Source organism: Oncorhynchus mykiss, chromosome 4, assembly GCF_013265735.2.
Source record: "Oncorhynchus mykiss isolate Arlee chromosome 4, USDA_OmykA_1.1, whole genome shotgun sequence".
Taxonomy (NCBI): Eukaryota; Metazoa; Chordata; class Actinopteri; order Salmoniformes; family Salmonidae; genus Oncorhynchus; species Oncorhynchus mykiss.
The window spans coordinates 11,045,301-11,064,309 of record NC_048568.1 but is presented as its reverse complement, the minus strand read 5'-3'; the positions used below and the strand labels follow the sequence as shown (position 1 = coordinate 11,064,309).

The window sequence follows — 19,009 nt, the reverse complement described above, 5'->3', positions numbered from 1 at the left end:
AATGCAATATGGCATTTTTATTAAGCAGATTGGGGTAGGCCTCGTCCCCGGGAAATGCTCCTCGGAACCAGACGGGATGACAGGTAACCCTTTGCTGGGGTAGCTGGCATCGACTAATTCCACGGATAGAAAACAGAAGATCCCGGTTTGAATCTCACTGACGCCGTGCCAGATTTAAAACTATAAATGTGTTTGCATGATTAATACCGAAGCAAATTCATTTCCATGTGTTCTGTGTTTAGAGTTCAAAACAGTTCACCTAAGCTAGAAGTGTTATTAAAAGTCTAATTGAGGCGTGTTCTTGGCATGTTATTGAATTACCTTCAAATAACCTGTCATTTCTGTTCTCAGAACGTTAATAAAACCTCCCAGGAAAATGTTCAGGGAACCATAGTAATACGTTCCCGAGACCTCCCTGCAACCCAGAACAGGCAAAATGTTCACTTCCTTTCTTAGAACTTTCCGTTTCACCGGACAGGAAACGTGTTGTTTTCACTCCCAGAACCAATGGGAAACCGAAACCCACAACTTCCAAGGAACCAAATGTGCTAGCTGGGTAGGCTCCTGCTCCTATGAGCGATTCCAGCTAGCACAAGCCAGGGCCAAGTCCTAAGTATGTTTGCTCTAGATTGGTCTGTATAATATCCATGTCTTCTGTTACTCGTACCAGCAACATTCCAGGGTATGATTGTATTATATCATGTCAGAGTATCGCACAATACATCTCATATTATGTCCTAATACAAACAGAAAATCATGGCATCCTGTCCAGGAAATGGTCAATCGAGAAATACATGAGAATGTGGCTCGTCTGTGTCCCTGATATTGCCATATTGTTAGACGATCATTCAACTTTGCAGGTCTTTTTAAGGTCTAGCAAGCTATTTATTCATTCTTTCCTCTCCAACCACCCTGCTCTGTCTCTCTCTCCCTAGGAGCCTTACGGTAGTGAGACCAGTGAGGGCTGTAGCAGTGGAGTGGACCCTGGGTTAGGTAACTCTAGCTCCCAGTTAACTGGTCCACTGTGGAATCCCCTCCACACCCAGGCCTACACCCACACCCAGGGCCAACAGTGCCACAGTGACGCTTTGCGCCAGAACATCTACGAGAACTTCATGCAGGAGCTGGAGACAGGACGCAACAGTGGGCCGGAGAGGACTGAGCCCTCGGAGGAGGGAGAGGAGGAGGAGATGGGAGGAGGGGGGGGGATAGGAGAGGGAGAGCAGGGGGAGAGCAGTGGCAGTGGCTCCCTGGGTTCCCTGGAGCAGCTGGACCTGCTGTTTGAGAAGGAGCAGGGGGTGGTGCGCAGAGCCGGCTGGCTCTACTTCAAACCCATCCTCACCCTGCACAAGGACAGGAAGCTGGAGCTGGTGGCCCGTAGGAAGTGGAGACAGTACTGGGTCACACTTAAAGGTAGGGCTCCCTCCTCCTTCTACCTGCACTCGCTCGAAATAACCTGTGCTACATACAGCCAATTGGGTTTACGTCCCAAATGGAACCCTATTCCCTATATAGTGCACTTCTTTTGACCAGAACCCTAGAGCACTATAAAGGGAATAGGGTGCCATTTGGGATGCCTCTTAGGTCTTCTGACCATAATGGGACAACCTGGTTAAATAAAGGTTAACAGAACAGCATCTGCTACTACATGTATTTTGTTTTATATACTGTACAGTGCATTCGGAGAGTATTCAGACACCTTTTTCCACATTTTGTTACGTTACAGATTTACGTTACAGATTTAAAAAATGGGTGTTTAGACATTTTTGCAAGTTTTGTACAAATCAGAAACATCACATTAGCATAAGTATTCAGACCCTTTACTCAGTACTTTGTTGAAGCACCTTTGGCAGCAATTACAGCCTCGAGTCTTCTTGGGTATGACGCTACAAACTTGGCACACCTGTATTTGGGGAGTTTCTCCCATTCTTTTCTGCAGATCCTCTCAAGCTCTGTCAGGTTGGATGGGGAGTGTCGTTGCACAGCTATTTTCAGGTCTCTCCAAAGATGTTCAATCAGGTTGAGCCACTCTAGGACATTCAGAGACTTGTCCCGAAGCCACTCCTGCATTGTCTTGGCCATGTGCTTAGGGTCGTTGTCCTGTTGGAAGGTGAACCTTCACCCCAGTCTGAGGTCCTGAGTGCTCTGGGGCAGGTTTTCATCAAGGATCTCTCTGTAACTTTGCTCTGTTCATCTTTCCCTCAATCCTGACTACTCTCCCAGTCCCTGCCGCTGAAAAACATCCCCACAGCATGATGCTGCCACCACCATGCTTCACCATAGGTATGGTGCCAGGTTTCCTCCAGATGTGATGCTTGGAATTCAGGCCGAAGAGTTCAATCTTGGTTTAATCAGACCAGAGAATCTTGTTTATCGTGGTCTGAGAGTCCTTTAGATGCCTTTTTGCAAACTCCAAGTGGGCTGTCATGTGCCTTTTACTGAGGCCTGATTGGTAGAGTGCTGCAGAGAGGGTTGTCCTTCTGGAAGGTTCTTCCATCTCCACAGAGGAACTCTGGAGCTCTGTCAGAGGGACCATCGGGTTCTCGGTCACCTCCCTGACCAAGGCCCTTCTCCCCCGATTGCTCAGTTTGGCTGGGCGGCCAGCTCCAGGAAAGGTCTTTGTGGTTCCAAAACACTTCTATCATTTAAGAATGATATGTCTTCTTGGGGACCTTCAATGCTGCAGCCTTCAATGCTGCAGATATTCTTTGGTATCCTGCATCGATGCAATCCTGTCTGAGCTTTACGGACAATTCCTTCGACCCCATGACTTGATTTTTGCTGACATGCACTGACAACTGTGGGACCTTACATAGACAGGTGTGTGCCTTTCCAAATCATGTCCAATCAATTGAATTTACCACAAGTGGACTCCAATCAAGTTGTAGAAACATCTCAAGGATGATCAATGGAAACAGGATGCACCTGAGCTCAATTTTGAGTCTCATGGCAAAGGGTCTGAATACTTATGTAAATAAGGTATTTTTGTTGTATGTTTTTTACATGTCCTGAAATGTCAAAATACCTGTTTTCCCTTTGTCATTATGGTGTATTGTGTTTAGATTGATGAGAATGTTTTTTTTTTTTTTTTTTCATTTTAGAACAATGCTGTAACGTAAAACAATTGGGAAAAAGACAAGGGGTCTGAATACTTTCCCGAATGCACTGTATGTTCTGTAGGTATTCCCCTTGACATTGGGTCATTGTCTCACAATATGGTTCTAGAGCGGTGTCTTAGCTAAAGCCTCCTCTCCTCCCTGGTGCGTACAGGGTGTACCCTCCTGTTCTATGAGACCTATGGGAAAAGCAGCTGTCCCGAGCAGGAGCTGTCCCCGCGCTACGCCCTGCTGGCCGAGGACAGCATTGTCCAGGCCGTCCCCGAACACCCCAAGAAGGAGAACGTCTTCTGTCTGAGCAACGCCTACGGAGATGTCTATCTGTTCCAGGTACGTTCTACCCTAGGCTCGCTCACCAGGATTCTCAAGCTCGGAAGTACCTGTATGTGCCTGTGGAATAGACTGGGGACGAGGTCAGTTCTACACAGACCGTTGTTCCGTCAACGGAGGCACTTGTCAGGGAGGTCCGCATTCACTATCGTCGTTTGAGATCTGCAGTACGTCGTCATTTTTTTATGCATTCTTTACAAATCGGACACTGCAGTGCTGTAAGCTTGTCCCTTGTTTCGTCTTGTAGGTGGATCTCTGTTTCGTTGAGCACAGTGTGAATGAGTAAGAGGGAACATTTTAGGGTTTTCTGCTGTATGCCCCTGTTCCTGCCTCATGGACCCCTTGTGATGGAGTTGTGACTCAGTCTGTTGCATTCTTTTTAAGAAGGGTTATATATTGGAACAACTCCATATGCTATGGGACGACCACAAGTATGGACTGGGCTGAACGTCTGCTTTTTAGGATGGAATGTGCCGCTGTTCTGGTTGGTAATGACTATATTGGTGTTGGTTATGTCCTGTCTGGATGCACTGTCAGCTTTAGAGCTCCATTGTCGTACGTTCTATAAAGGGGTCAAATGGTAGGGTTGGGAAAAGCATCCCTACTGGCTGGTCTGAGTAGACTAGTCGTGTATAGGTGCGTCCTAAATGGCATCCTATTCCCTATATAGTGCCCTATGGGCCCTGGTCAAAAGTTGTGTACTGTGTAGAGAATAGGGTTCCATTTGGCATGTGTGTCTGTTTGGCAGTAGGGTTGTTGTCCTCTTTTTCCACATATTGAGAGGGAAAGTGTTGTCTCTCTTTAATGTTCTCCTCACTCAGTTTTACAATCTTTGAAAACACCTTCCTCCCAGAGAGTAACGTTCATTTGATTCATTCACCAAGTGTTTACTAGACACACAAATCACACTGCAGGGCTGTATCTACCCAACGCACCATGGCAACGAGGGGGAAACTGAGGGAAGTGAAACTTCTTAGCGTAGTCACGAACATGTAAACGGGCTTTTGTCTGGCACTTAAGGATCCCTGGCGTCTGGGAAGAGAGAAAGAAAGACGGGAAATGAGAGCCATGTTCTCCTGCCCTTCCCCTGGCCTGGCACTGTGTCACCTGGCCCCATATCCCCCCGCCCAACCGTGGCACTGTGTCATCTAGCCCTGTTCCTCCCCGCAGGCTGCCAATCAAACAGACCTGGAGAACTGGGTGACGGCCATCCACTCTGCCAGCGCCTCTCTGCTGGCTAAGAGACAGGGGAAGGAGGACACGGTGCGGTTACTGAGGAGCCAGACACGCGTCCTGCTGCAGAAGATAGACATGGACAGCAAGATGAAGAAGATGGCTGAGCTGCAGCTGTCTGTCATCAGTGACCAAAGGAACAGGAAGGCCATCGAGAGCCAGGTGAGGCACTGAGATGGTCTAGTGGCTGTGTGTGTGTTTGTGTTTAACTATCCTTGTGGGCACCAAAAGTCCTCACAAGGATAGTAAAATGAGGAAAATTCAGACAAATATATTTTAGGCTTAGGGGTTAGGTTTAGTGTTACAATTAGGGCTCAAGTTAGAATTAAGGTTATGGTTAGGTTAAAGGGTTAAGGTTAGGGTTAGATTTAGGGTTAGGGGTTAGGGAAAATAGGATTTTGGATGGGAATCAATTATTTGGTCACCACAAGGATAGCAATATAAATTTGATTTGTGTGTGTGTGTGTGTACTTGCATGAGAGTCTTAAGAAGGGCCAGACTACTGCATTTGGGGCGCCCCCAAAATGTAATTTTTTAAAAATAAATATCTTTAGAAAAAATGTACAGTTTTATAGTGCTTTTCTACACATTTGTCATGAGGCTATGAGGAAAATGTTGCAGTTTTAAAGCTAATTTCCTGCTATTCTACACTTTTTGCCATGGGTCAGAGAGAAAATGTGCTGTTTCATAGCTATTGTTCACATTTTGCCATGAGACTGAGAGAAAGTTGTGCAGTTATATAGCTAATTTCCAAAAATTCTACACATTTTGCTATCATATGGGGGTCCACAACTCCCTGACCACCATGGGGCCCACAACTCCCCCTCAAAAAATTGGTTGGGGGCCCCCTAGAGGTCAGCGACCTCGTGCACGTGCCCTTCGTGCTAGTTCGGTAAAATGGCCGTGGTCTTAAGATCAAGGGCCACCCTAAGACTGAGCCAGTCAAACAAGCAGTTAGTTAAATTGGCCTATTAGGTCATTAGTGTCTCAGCTCCAATGCAAACCAGACCATTCTATTGCTGTAGAACCATACATAATTTAACACCTGCATGACATCTTCTTGTTGCTGTCCATAGTCTGCGAGTTACAACCTCCATGTAATGGCAAAAATCATTACCATATAACAACCTTCCTTGTGGTTGTGGAACATATTGACATGAGCGTATATGTGTTGGCAGCATCATTTGTTGAAAGTGGAGTTTTAAGCTTTCCGACCCAAGTTCCCTGCCACCATGACATCTTTATTCCAGATGTTCTCAGTCTAATAGACTAGTACCATCAACACATTCTATCCACTCCTCATAGAAGTCTGTTGTAATGGGAAACCCAGATGAGGGGGATATTTTATAGCGTAACAAACCAAATGCTGATGTGTTTACAGACAGCAGTGTTTCCCGGTAGCAGCATTAGGGGTAGTTAGGTGTCCTTTCTTCTTAATGGCAGGACAGGAGGAGGGGGGTGGGTCATCATGCCCAGTTTGTGAGGTAATCAGATGAGAGAGGGGGGGGGGGGGGGGGGGGGGGTCAAACCCCCAGAGCCTCTACTGAGCTCTACAGCAGCTGGTCTCATCTCATCTCCAGGCCCACCTTCCACTTTGATGTCTGACGGTCGGTCTCTCTGAAAGTCATACTAGCCCTCTCTGCCAATTTGAAGTGAACCTCTTAAACCTCCTCTCTAGATTTAAATCCTCATCTCACAAACATGACACTGTTATAACACATTCACCCTCTGTGAAGGAGAGCGAGAATGGGGGATTGAGAGAAGAGAGGGGGAATGAGAGCGAGAGAGAGAGAGAGAGAGATGAGGGTGATTAGATGTGATTATGCCGCTCCAATTAGACATGTGGCTCGTTCTGTAGTTGGAGACGCCCTTCTGAATGAGAGGGTGGAGAGGCCATTCTGTCACCCTCACATACAGGTGCTCTCGTATGGTCACATCACCAAAAATCTGTGAATGAAGGCGTTAACGTGGCAAACTGTGTCAAACTTGGCCACACTCTAAATGGCTGTGACTGTGAGTCTGTTCCTGCCCCGCCTGGTCTCTCTCTGTCAATGAGAGGGTGGAGAGGCCATTCTGTCTCCTTGAAGGGGACTGTAACCCTATGTACTGTGGTGTAACCCTGGGTGCCTGTCCTGTCTGTTTCTCCCCAGATCCAGCAGTGGGAGCAGAACCTGGAGAAGTTCCACATGGATCTGTTCCGGATGCGCTGCTACCTGGCCAGCCTGCAGGGCGGTGAGCTCCCTAACCCCAAGAGTCTCCTGGCCGTGGCAGGACGCCCCTCTAAGACCGCTCTGGGACGCCTGGGGATCTTCTCTGTCTCCTCCTTTCATGCCCTGGTGAGGCCTGATCTCCATAAGGCTTTACATCCATATCCACCCTCAGCTTGGGACATTGGATTTCACACATTCTCTGGAACAGTTCCATTGATAACACCTTTATTTATCCCCTTAGGTACAATTAAGCAATGTTATTGAATTCCATCTATGTTAACTATGATCAGAAAACATCAGCGTCCTCTCTGGTCAGATTTGTAATACAGAGTCTTGGGCTCTTTAGAGTCTCTAACCACAGAAGGGATGTCTTCAATGTCTGTTCTCAGATCTGCACCCGTGACGAGGCGACCCTGCGGAGACGTTGCCGATCTTTTTCCAGAGGGGCTCGGAGTAAGAGAGGCCTCTTCTCCTCCCTCAAGGGCCTGGACAGCTTGACCAAACGCAGCAAGGAGAAGAGGGAGTCCGTGTCCCAGGTACTGTATAACCTCCCTAGAGCCTCCTTACATCCTTCCTACAACTTTCCCACAACCGCCCTACAACTGCCCTACAAACTCCCTATAACAACCGCCCTACAACCTTTCTACAACCTCCATACAACCACCCCCCTTAATTAGGTGAACTGCACCGTCAACTGGGAAAAGATCTGTGCGGGTTCTCCTTTTGCCTGTTCTCCTTTTAAACAATCCTTTACAAGGGACCTCTTGGCTCCCGACCCAATGGCACGTTTCTGGAGCCCTTCTGTTTTAAACAGAGAGCATGTTTGATAAATCCATCAGAGAAAAAGAAGCGGGTTGGTTCCTGGAATGCTTTTTAAGCACTGTCTGACTCCTCACGAGCCGGGACCCATAAATTAAGCAGACGGAGGGAGTTGAACTTACTCAATTTTCCAGTGGGAGGGAGTCAGGGGGTTGCTCGTCGCGAAACTATCTTTCCTGTACGTCGTTTGGGAACATTCCAAATAGAGGTGATGAGTGAGGCAGATGTTTTGTTTCCCCCGGTCAGGGGCAGAGCTAGCAATCTGCACAAATTCTCATCAGTCATTGAAGTCAAGTCAGTCTCTCTAACAGTCCCAGCCCCTAGTCCCAGTTCTGTACCATCCACTGGCCCTGTCTTAGTCCCTACCCCAACCCCTGTCCCAGAGCTAGCCCCAGACCCAACCCCTATCCCAGCCCAAGCCCCACCCGCCCTGGCTCTGGCCCTGTCTCTGTTGATAAACAGTTGATAAACAGCACTCAGAGAGCAGTCTATTTTGGGATGTTGATAGGATCTTTTATCCCTAGGACTTCAGTGAAGGACAAACCACACTGGGCCCCTCTGCTCTCCCGTCATTGTTTAGTTCTGTCTAGTGTGACATTGCATTAGGCAGACTGGCTGTATTGTATAATGGGATGGATAATAAGATAGATATGGTCAACACATGCTCTGTGTTGACATTCTGAAAGATACATCGCACAGTCGTAGTCACAGGCATGCCTGGCGTCTGTGTACTCACGTGGCATATCCATATGCTTAATGGCATACGTTGGTAACGCCCAGTGGTGTCTGGGTAATAATCGGATCCACCGCTGTAACACCACACATACACCATGCTTATACATATTATGTCTCATGTGAACCATCGCTGTCTAATACAATACACACATATACGAGGACGGTCCCTAGATCTCTGTACACAGGTCAAATGTTGTGCCCAAATACTTACATGATTCCCTCCTTACTCACGGGGCGGACAGGGAGAGATTTCCGAGCAGTGAAGTTCTTTGTTATGAGCCTGAGTCAGAGAAAGTCTAATCTCCCTATAGAGAGGCCAGCTAGACCACTCAATGGAACCGAGATGGAACAGACATTACTGGAAGCCACATGTGGTTAATTGTTGCAAGCTGCAGCATGCCAGCAGCGACAAGCAGATGGTCTGTGTAAACCACCGCGCCGTCCACTAAACGTCCTACAGACCCACATTTTACCGAAGGGACTCTACTCTTACCCCCTTCTCCGCCAGCCCAGCAATGTATTTTTATTGTAGGGTGATTGGGGGGGGTTTGTCACTTTAAGAGCCCTGTTACTGCTTCCAGAGAGCTGCGATGTCAAGGTGAGGAGTCAGTCAGTCAGTCAATCAGTGAGTGTTACTCAACCCCCTCTTCATTTTGAGTTTGTTGTTGTTAAGTTCCAGTAAGCTGTTGGCATTTGTTGACATAGGCATGACCCCTTGTCTCTGTGGTGGTCCTGCCTGCCACTGGTGGTGGGCTGAGGGCGGTGGTATTGGTAGCGGTATCTCTGCTGAGGGCAGACTGGTATCTGGGTGGAGAGGAGACAGTCTCCATCCCCGCCAGCCTGATGAGAGCCGTTCCATCTGCCTCACTGCCAGACCTGTAATTTCAGCATCACCAAACCCCTTATTTCTTCCCATGGATCCTCCAAGTCTTATTTCGGCCTCAATCTGGATCAGAATAGTATCAAAGCCTTTGGTTTTAGATAGATAGTTTTTAATGAAATGTATTACATTGTAAATATAGACTGAGTTAGTTCTTTTTTAGTGTGCATTTTTCTCCTGAGTCACTGAGTAGGCTTAATGTGCATGTGCTTTTTTTCCATGTTCCAGGTTTTTGAAGGACAAAGTATTGGAGTGCCTGCTGGGCATATCCCCAACCACTGCAGCTCAGAGGTACAGTAAGCACTTTGTCTGGATTTTTCCCCCAAACATGTTACCTCATAATTTCCTGCAACCAGTGGAAATATGGCTAATTTATCATAATTCACCAGGTAACTGCATTAAAATATTCTATTCAATAATAACTTTAAGTTGTCATTGATACATTTGTCAGCAGGGTTGGGTAGTAACCGATTAAATGTAATCTGATTACAAAAAAAATACCTTTAGTCAGTTGTTACCAGTGAAAATATTGTAATCAGATTACAGATACTTTTGAAAAACTAGATGATTACTTCTTGGATTACTTTTAAATTCAGAAAGGATGATTGCGAGAGCCAAAAATACATTATGACACCTTTCTGTTTTCTCAATAACATTCAACTCCGCATTGAAAAAAGGCACAAGTTTCAGTTTGTTCCACCTGAGCGAGTCTGACTACAAGTCAGAGACCAGCATGGCACACCAAATGCGTTTGTGGGATCCTTTAAGTCCTCTTCTAATGTCTCTTAAGGGGAAAGTAATCCAACATGAACTGAAAGTAATTAGGTAATGTTACTGAGTTTGGGTAATCCAAAAAGTTCCGTTACTGATTACAATTTGACAGGTAACTAGTAACTGTAACAGATTATATTTAGAAAGTAACCTACCCAACCCTGTTTGTCAGGCCTCGTCAAACTTTTCCTCTTTGTTGATGAAAGTCTCCTAAAACTGCCCCTAAATTTGCTCTAGAACCAGGTGCTAGGGCGGGATGCATCCCAAATGGCATCCTATTCCCTATAGCGTGCACTACTTTTGAGGGCCCATAGTGACCAGAGCACTATATAGGGAATATATAGGGAATAGGGTGCCATTCGGGATGTACTCGAGGAGTATTGTAGTCGATCAATCTCAGCCTCAGACTAATCCTTTTATAGGGGAGAATGAGGGTGGGGGGATGGAGGTGGGGGTATTTCTATTCACACAGGGTCGGGGCTAGCACAGCTGTCTCAACAGCATGCTGATCTGATGACACTGCTCCATGCAAACAGGCAGGCGTGAGGCGGCTGAGTTCGAGGGTCCGGGGGCTGGGGAGGGTTAGGCCGACGGAGGGTCTTTATTCTCCCAGAATTCTATTGTCAACCGGTGTTAATCCCTCTGTACGGCCAGTGAATGGGGACACCTATCAGTGAATGGGGACACCTATCCGTGAATGGGAGACACCACCCGACCTCCCCTTTCACAGACCTGTTGCTATGGACTTTCACTGTCTTTTGACTTCAGTTCAATAGACCCGTACGTCAGCTGAGATTGGGGGTTTTGTGGTGTTTTAATTAAACATCTCTGACTGATAGATTTTTAACAGATGTAATGAAAGTTGTCATTTTTTGTCATAGTGTATAAACATTTGCATCATTGGGGGCAGACGTCCCAGAAAACACAACTTTTCACAAACATTGCCGAGAGAGATGTTAAATTCTTGACATAGTTATTTAGTAACCTGTTTAATATAAGAACGTATTATCAGTTAAGAAACCGGAATAAACATAATTATTCTCCATCTTTGTCTAACAGAGATTGGACGCTCTTGCCAAAATGCAGTTGATAGCACCACCTGAAGGCAACCCTTGGTACAGCAGTTTGGAAACTCCCGTTTGTGTGAATATGCCTGACAGCCAAAGCATTACTCTGCACATCAAACCCGATTTCCTCGTATCGGACTTGCTATCTTTGGCCTGTAAGGTAAGCATACTGCATCTATCGCCTAATTATTCATACATTTCAACACTCTCCTAACTCATAACTCCCATGTCAGCATTTTGCTGTGAATTCTCCAGTGACTGATATGGATGTTAAAGGCAAAGAGGAAATGATAGGAGGAGATTGCTGTAGGGGTGGTACAGAACAGATACTAGTTTAATTGCTCTTGATACCTCAATAATTCATGCTTTCCCTCCGTAGAAAGTTCTCTCACGGCATCCTTTTAGCTGATCGGTGTAACGATTCTCCTCTTGTGAAGTAGAGGCGGACCAAAGCGCAGCGTGGTGGTTGTTCATTGTAATTTATTGACGACACTATACATGAACAAACTAACGAAAAAACAAGAAACGTGAGAACTCAAAACAGCCCTGTTTGGTGCAAACACAAAAACAGGAACAATCACCCACAAACACACAGTGAAACCCAGGCTACCTAAGTATGATTCTCAATCAGAGACAACTAATGACACCTGCCTCTGATTGAGAACCATACTAGGCCGAAAACATAGAAATGCCCCAAAACATAGAAAAACAAACATAGACTGCCCACCCAACTCACGCCCTGACCATACTAAATAAATACAAAACAACAGAAATAGAGGTCAGAACGTGACAGTACCCCCCCCCCAAAGGTGCGGACTCCGGCCGCAAAACCTTGACCTATAGGGGAGGGTCTGGGTGGGCGTCTGTCCGCGGTGGCGGCTCTGGCGCGGGACGCGGACCCCACTTCACCATTGTCTTAGTCCGCCTTATTGTCCGCCTCCCTGGCTTACTCACCATGGCCACCCCTCTCAATGACCCCACTGGACAGAGGGGCTGCTCGGGACAGAGGGGCAGCTCGGGACAGAGGTGAAACAGCTGCTCGGGACAGAGGGACAACTGCTCGGGACAGAGGGGCAGTAGCAGCTCGGGACAGAGGGGCGATAGCAGCTCGGGACAGAGGGGCGGCAGCTGCTCGGGACAGAGGGGCAGCTGCTCGGGACAGAGGGACAGCTGCTCGGGACAGAGGGACAGCTGCTCGGGACAGAGGGACAGCTGCTCGGGACAGAGGGGCGGCAGCAGCTTGGGACAGAGGGGCGACAGCTGCTCTGGACAGAGGGGCAGCTGCTCGGGCGGCCCCTGGCTGACTGACAGCACTGGCGGCCCCTGGCTTACTGGCGGCCCCTGGCTGACTGGCGGCACTGGCGGCCCCTGGCTTACTGGCGGCACTGGCGGCCCCTGGCTGACTGGCGGCACTGGCGGCCCCTGGCTGACTGGCGGCACTGGCGGCCCCTGGTTGACTGGCGGCGCTGGCGCTGGGCTGACTGGCGGCCCCTGGTTGACTGGCGGCACTGGCGGCCCCTGGCTGACTGGCGGCACTGGCGGCCCCTGGCTGACTGGCGGCACTGGCGGCCCCTGGCTGACGGGCGGCACTGGCGGCCCCTGGCTGACGGGCGGCACTGGCGGCCCCTGGCTGACGGGCGGCACTGGCGGCTCCTGGCTGACGGGCGGCACTGGCGGCTCCTGGCTGACGGGCGGCACTGGCGGCTCCTGGCAGACGGGCGGCACTGGCGGCGCTGGGCAGACGGGCGGCACTGGCGGCGCTGGGCAGACGGGCGGCACTGGCGGCGCTGGGCAGACGGGCGGCACTGGCGGCGCTGGGCAGACGGGCGGCACTGGCGGCGCTGGGCAGACGGGCGGCACTGGGCAGACGGGCGGCACTGGCGGCGCTGGGCAGACGGGCGGCACTGGCGGCGCTGGGCAGACGGGCGGCACTGGCGGCGCTGGGCAGACGGGCGGCACTGGCGGCGCTGGGCAGAGTAGCTCTCCTAGCGCCGAACAAGCGGGAGACTCCGGCAGCGCTGGAGAGGAGGAAGGCTCTGGTAGCGCCGGAGAGGCGGGAGACTCCGGCAGCGCTGGAGAGGAGAGAGCCCCTGCAAGGATGGGCCGGAGAGACAGCCTGGTACGGGGAGCTGCCACCGGAGGGCTGGTGCGTGGAGGTGGTGACGGATAGACCGGGCCGTGCAGGCGCACTGGAGCTCTTGAGCACCGAGCCTGCCCAACCTTACCCGGTTGAATGGTCCCGGTCGCCCTGCCAGTGCGGCGAGGTGGAATAGCCCGCACTGGGCTATGCAGGCGAACCGGGGACACCGTGCGCAAGGCTGGTGCCATGTAAGCCGGCCCAAGGAGACGCACTGGAGACCAGATGCGTAGAGCCGGCTTCATGGCACTTGGCTCGATGCCCACTCTAGCCCGGCCGATACGCGGAGCTGGAATGTACCGCACCGGGCTGTGCACCCGCACTGGGGACACCGTGCGCTCCACAGCATAACACGGTGCCTGCCCGGTCTCTCTAGCCCCCCGGTAACCACAGGAAGTTGGCTCAGGTCTCCTACCTGGCGTAGCCATACTCCCTGTTAGCCCCCCCCCAAGAAATTTTTGGGGCTGACTCCCGGGCTTCCTTGCCAACCGTGTTCCCTCATATCGCCGGCTCCTCTCTCCGGCTGCCTCTGCTCTCCTCGCTGCCTCCACCTGTTCCCATGGAAGGCGATCCTTTCCCGCCAGGATCTCCTCCCATGTGTAGCAACCCTTGCCGTCCAACACATCATCCCAAGTCCATTTCTCCTTGTGCCGCTGTTGCCCGTTACCACGCCGCTTGGTCCTGTTGCGGTGGGTGATTCTGTAACGATTCTCCTCTTGTGAAGTAGAGGCGGACCAAAGCGCAGCGTGGTGGTTGTTCATTGTAATTTATTGACGACACTATACATGAACAAACTAACGAAAAAACAAGAAACGTGAGAACTCAAAACAGCCCTGTTTGGTGCAAACACAAAAACAGGAACAATCACCCACAAACACACAGTGAAACCCAGGCTACCTAAGTATGATTCTCAATCAGAGACAACTAATGACACCTGCCTCTGATTGAGAACCATACTAGGCCGAAAACATAGAAATTCCCCAAAACATAGAAAAACAAACATAGACTGCCCACCCAACTCACGCCCTGACCATACTAAATAAATACAAAACAACAGAAATAGAGGTCAGAACGTGACAATCGGGAACAGGGTCAGTCGGGGTATAGCTAGTTACCGTAGCGGAAGGAACTCAAGATATCTGACACACTGAGGCTAAATGGCACCGTATTCCCTATATAGTGCACTACTTTTGACCAGAGGTCTAAGGGCCCTAGTCAGGCTTTGGTCAAAAGTAGTGCACTAAGTAGAGAATAAGGTGGCATTTGGGATGTAACCTCAGTGTGTCCTGGTCAAAAGTAGTGCACTACATAGGGAATGGGGAGCCATTTGGGACGAACATGGACTCATCCTCTTGGAGCTTGTTCTAGGAGCGGCACCTGGACTCGAGCCTGCACTGCCTGCGTGTGAGGAGGCTGGTGGGTCAGGACACGGAGACCTTCTCCCCAGCGCCCACAGACCCACTACGAGACCTGGTGAGGCCCCGGCCGTATAGTAACTATGGGAAAACGCAGGATCCAATCACTGATACAAGCATTCATTCATTGATTTAGTCGCTCATTGTATTATCTCTGAGTCGATACTGAGTCAACTTGCTACATTTCAAGATTCAACCATAATCCACCCATTATTTGAATATGGTTTCAGTGATATCTGGCCTCTTTAGTAAGTACATTGAGGTATGTGATGAGTACTTTTTCAATCTTCTATGTGCTTTTTCTGAACAGGTGTATGAAGAGCTTGAGGTCTTTCCACTCAATGTTTTCACCATACAACTGTCCCGCCCTGACACAGCAGTAGACTTTGGTGAGTAGGTATCATGTGTCTGTGTGTCTGTGTGTGTGTGTGTGTGTGTGTGTGTGTGTGTGTGTGTGTGTGTGTGTGTGTGTGTGTGTGTGTGTGTGTGTGTGTGTGTGTGTGTGTGTGTGTGTGTGTGTGTTTGCAGGAAAGAGCCCATTTACTCTTGGGTTGTATTATTACAGTATAATATCATGTATTACTCTGTTTTAACCTCTGATCTCTATCGCCTGTAGGCTTTGCTGTGACAGGCCATGTAGACGGAGCCAGGAAGAGCCATGTCTACTTGAGTGAGGTCAACCCAGGGGGACTGGCTTTCACTGAAGGTACCTCAATTCATCTTTCGAATACATTTGACATATCTACTTTGTATCAGAGACAGAAAAATACAGTATTGATACATTTTCCTTAAGAGTACATACAGTAGTGGTATGCCGGGACTGGACTAGTGGTAGTGTTGCCACACCCGGACCACACATTTCCCCCTGGAGAAAGCGGTTCAATCCCTTGTTCCGGCATCTCACTTTCTATGCTCTATCCATCCCATCTGTCTCCCCATCCCATACATTTCTATCTATAAAAACGTACAGAAGGACATGGAGTCCCATTCTAATATAGAAAGAGGCCATAGTGGTCAACACTTTGAGGAGATAACTGTCAGATTGGTTGATGTCTCCTTGTCCTTCCCTCAGGTCTGAGAGCGGGGGATGAGATCCTGGTTCTGAATGGGACCAGTGTGTCCAATCTGGACCTGGGGCTGATACACCTGATGTTCAACCACCAGATCCTCCACCTACTGCTCAGACGAGAGGAGCAAGTCCCTGGCGACCATACCTCTGTCTGGCCAGACTGTGACCCCTGGCAGCCAGGACCACCACCACCACCCAGCCACGGTGTCTGGCCTATAGGTAGAGACTACAACTATTTTCACCTTGTCTTGATACAGGCTACTTCCCAAAGGGCACACTCTTCCCTTTATAGTACACTACTTTTGACTAGGGCCCATAGACCTCTGGTCAATAATAGTGCACTACATAGAGAATAAGATACCATCCCTTCCCACAGATACAATTCTTTAGACAAAAAAATATGTTGTGTTTTGGAAATTGCAGGTGTTGTTGAGTTACTAGATTTTTTTTTTTTTTTACCCTGTTCCTAACTTCGCATTACATTTGGTTTACTATCTGGAGGACATGGTGTTTTCTCACCGGGTATACGTTTTATTTTTCCCCACTAGAGGGCCTCAGGCCGAAGTGTTTTCCAGCCTTTGTATCTTGAAGCACAGAGCCAGTGTGTCTGCCACATCATGTTGAGGGGAATGCCATCCTGCCCAGCCAATGCTGCAGGGTGTTTAGGCCTAGATGGAGACATTAAAATGCCTCATGTTGATTCAATTAAGAAAATGAGAAGAGAGCTGACATATTTCACTGGGCTGCACAGCACGGCTATTGTTTGGAATGGCCACATGCTATTTATAACACCATGGGAGGACAATCATCATTGTCTTGATTACATTACGCAATATTGATTTAATGGTGTGTTTATGTTGTGCAGTGTAAGGGTGTGTGCGTGTTTTTACTTTAAAAAGCATGATACTGTTATTCCTGTTGGTGTGACGCCAAGTAAACTGTGCAAGACCCCGGGGAGAGGAGGAGTGCGGCCAAATGAATTGCTCCTCCCTGCTGGGCTTGTAGTGAAGCCAGATCAATGCTGGTTGACACCAGTCAGGTGGACTTAACCAGTAAAACTGCCTCCAGTGGTCTAACCAGGAATTCTCTCTCAGCACCTGTACGTACGTACGTACGTACGTGTGTGTGTGTGTGTGTGTGTGTGTGTGTGTGTGGTCCATCTATTTAATCATACTGGCCTGTCTGCTTCTCTCTCAGATATGCCACCGCCCCAGGAGCTTCCAGAGAGCTCCGTAGCTCCTCCCTTTGGGGAGGTGTCACAACAACCACGACCTGCTGATGAGATGGAGCAGCTCGGCCAGGTGAGATGGAGGGCTCTATTTTCGGCTGGCATGAAGCCAGCGCAATTATTAAATGCTCGTTAGTAAATTCGACCGGCGCTCTGCCATTTTTAAACACATCCACCGGGATTACTAATTTACCTGTCTTGTATGAACTCATTTGCGTTGAGGTGGAAGGGGTGGCAATATCTGAGGTGTGTCCTTAAAAACGTGCGCCTAAAGTGCCAATTTCAGGCAGTGCTGGTGGGGATATTTAAGAGTAACCGAAAGCTGGTTTTAGCGGTAACGTGATTGGTTATGGCATGGATTTTGACAGCAGAAGCGCAGCCTATCCAGCCGTGATAGACAGTGCCTACAAATGTAGGATCTAAATTTGAGCCAGTTTGCTACTACAGAAAAATAACAGGACATGTGAATTATTACATTTACTTGTAGGGGTTGATACCTTTTTGGTTAGGGCAAATCAAGTCTGACATTTTAAAGTGGAAATTACAAACTTTAGAAGCCTTTTTAAACCTTGAATAGACTACAAGTTATTATTTCCTGCTGTGCAGGAACATTTTCAACAACAAATGAGTGATCAAATCGAGATCCTACATCTGTATATGCGTATGGGACAGGAGAGATGTGCTTTTTGTGCCGGTAAAACTTGTATGGTTGTTTTTTCCCATGTCGTAAAAACCAAGCAAAGCCTCCCCTCCTCTCAATGAAGGCTGTTTTTTCCCCCCTACCCAAGTCGGCTAGTCAAGACTAGTATTGATAAAGGGTTTGGAGAGTACATCCCCTTTTGTTCTGTACATTATTTTAGCCAGCTCCTGTCATTATTTGTCATATATCTGTCATATATCTGTCATATGCCCATCATGGAATGAGAGATGAGCTGATACTGGTGGCCCTATTTAGAAACATTTAAGTTATTTTTCTGTAACAATATTTTTTGATGAAAAAACAAAACCTTAGTTGGCTACCCTGACCCTACTATAGCGAATGCTGGTTCAACAGCAATGCGTCTTATCCTGGCCATGCATTAGCCAAGTAGCCTATCAATAAAAGGTTTCTTAATGGTCTACTCGTGAGGCTTTTGCCATCATGCTTTTGCGTGAACAATTCACATAGGCCTACCTGCAGGGAATACTCCATCCGGCTGGTATCCATCCCCCATTTCCAAAGAGAGCCTCTTGTCTGGTTACCAAAGACTCACTCCACCAAGCATATTCAAATTATTCAAACCTATCAAAGGTAGGCCTAGGCTACATCTTTCTTATTGAGAACGTGCCTCACACATGCAATACAATTTACGGGAGCCTGGGATTTTTTATTTGAGGAGAAGTGCGATGTAGGCCTATACTCGTTATAGCCAATTTCAACACTCCAAACATATTGAGCAAACACGGATGTTGTTTTTCCTGCTATTAGGCTACTAGTTACTGCAGCCTCTGCTATTTAATCAACTGTAGTATCAATCCATAATGGACTATGATGAGAATAGTCTGTACCCCGAGCCGAATTGGAGTTGATTACAACGCAAAAGCCTGTCAATAACCTACAAAACTTGAGACAAACGCATGCAGTATTAAGCCCTGAAACGCGTTGATTGGCCAGTGAGTGGCCAAGCCCTCATCACACCTCCAATGTATTTATTCATCTAAACCCAGCCCTTTCACACCACCGCCAGCTACTGCACTCATAATTCCCGCTGTGAAAATAGCAAAAAAGATTGCTGACACATATTTCTGGCACCCATGGTGCTACCGCCAGAGATTTACCAATGCATTAGGTTTGTGAAAATAGAGCCTGGAGAGTGTGTGTGGGTCGAGTACAGAGATTTGTAGATGTCATTGTGTAGCAAAATACTTTCTAGCTCCAACAGTGCAGTAATATCTATCAATGTGCGTGTGTCAGTGGAGGTTTAAGAGCAGTGAGTGGTGTGTTTGATCCCATGCCGTG

The 19,009-nt window shown here is 48.4% G+C and overlaps 1 protein-coding gene across 2 annotated transcripts in view; it reads left to right on the top strand.

Annotated features, from left to right (window-relative positions):
• The window catches only part of LOC110522072 (T-lymphoma invasion and metastasis-inducing protein 2), a 65,539-nt gene that overhangs the window by 38,359 nt on the left and 8,171 nt on the right, over window positions 1-19,009 (top strand). For both annotated transcript variants that reach the window (XM_036975623.1, XM_021600155.2), the window contains 12 exons: window positions 936-1,413; window positions 3,271-3,446; window positions 4,617-4,841; window positions 6,830-7,015; window positions 7,279-7,425; window positions 9,552-9,614; window positions 11,154-11,321; window positions 14,667-14,771; window positions 15,024-15,102; window positions 15,330-15,419; window positions 15,786-16,001; window positions 16,980-17,083. In XM_036975623.1, coding sequence (XP_036831518.1) covers window positions 936-1,413; window positions 3,271-3,446; window positions 4,617-4,841; window positions 6,830-7,015; window positions 7,279-7,425; window positions 9,552-9,614; window positions 11,154-11,321; window positions 14,667-14,771; window positions 15,024-15,102; window positions 15,330-15,419; window positions 15,786-16,001; window positions 16,980-17,083 — 2,037 coding nt within the window. The remainder of the gene's footprint in view (window positions 1-935; window positions 1,414-3,270; window positions 3,447-4,616; window positions 4,842-6,829; window positions 7,016-7,278; window positions 7,426-9,551; window positions 9,615-11,153; window positions 11,322-14,666; window positions 14,772-15,023; window positions 15,103-15,329; window positions 15,420-15,785; window positions 16,002-16,979; window positions 17,084-19,009) is intronic.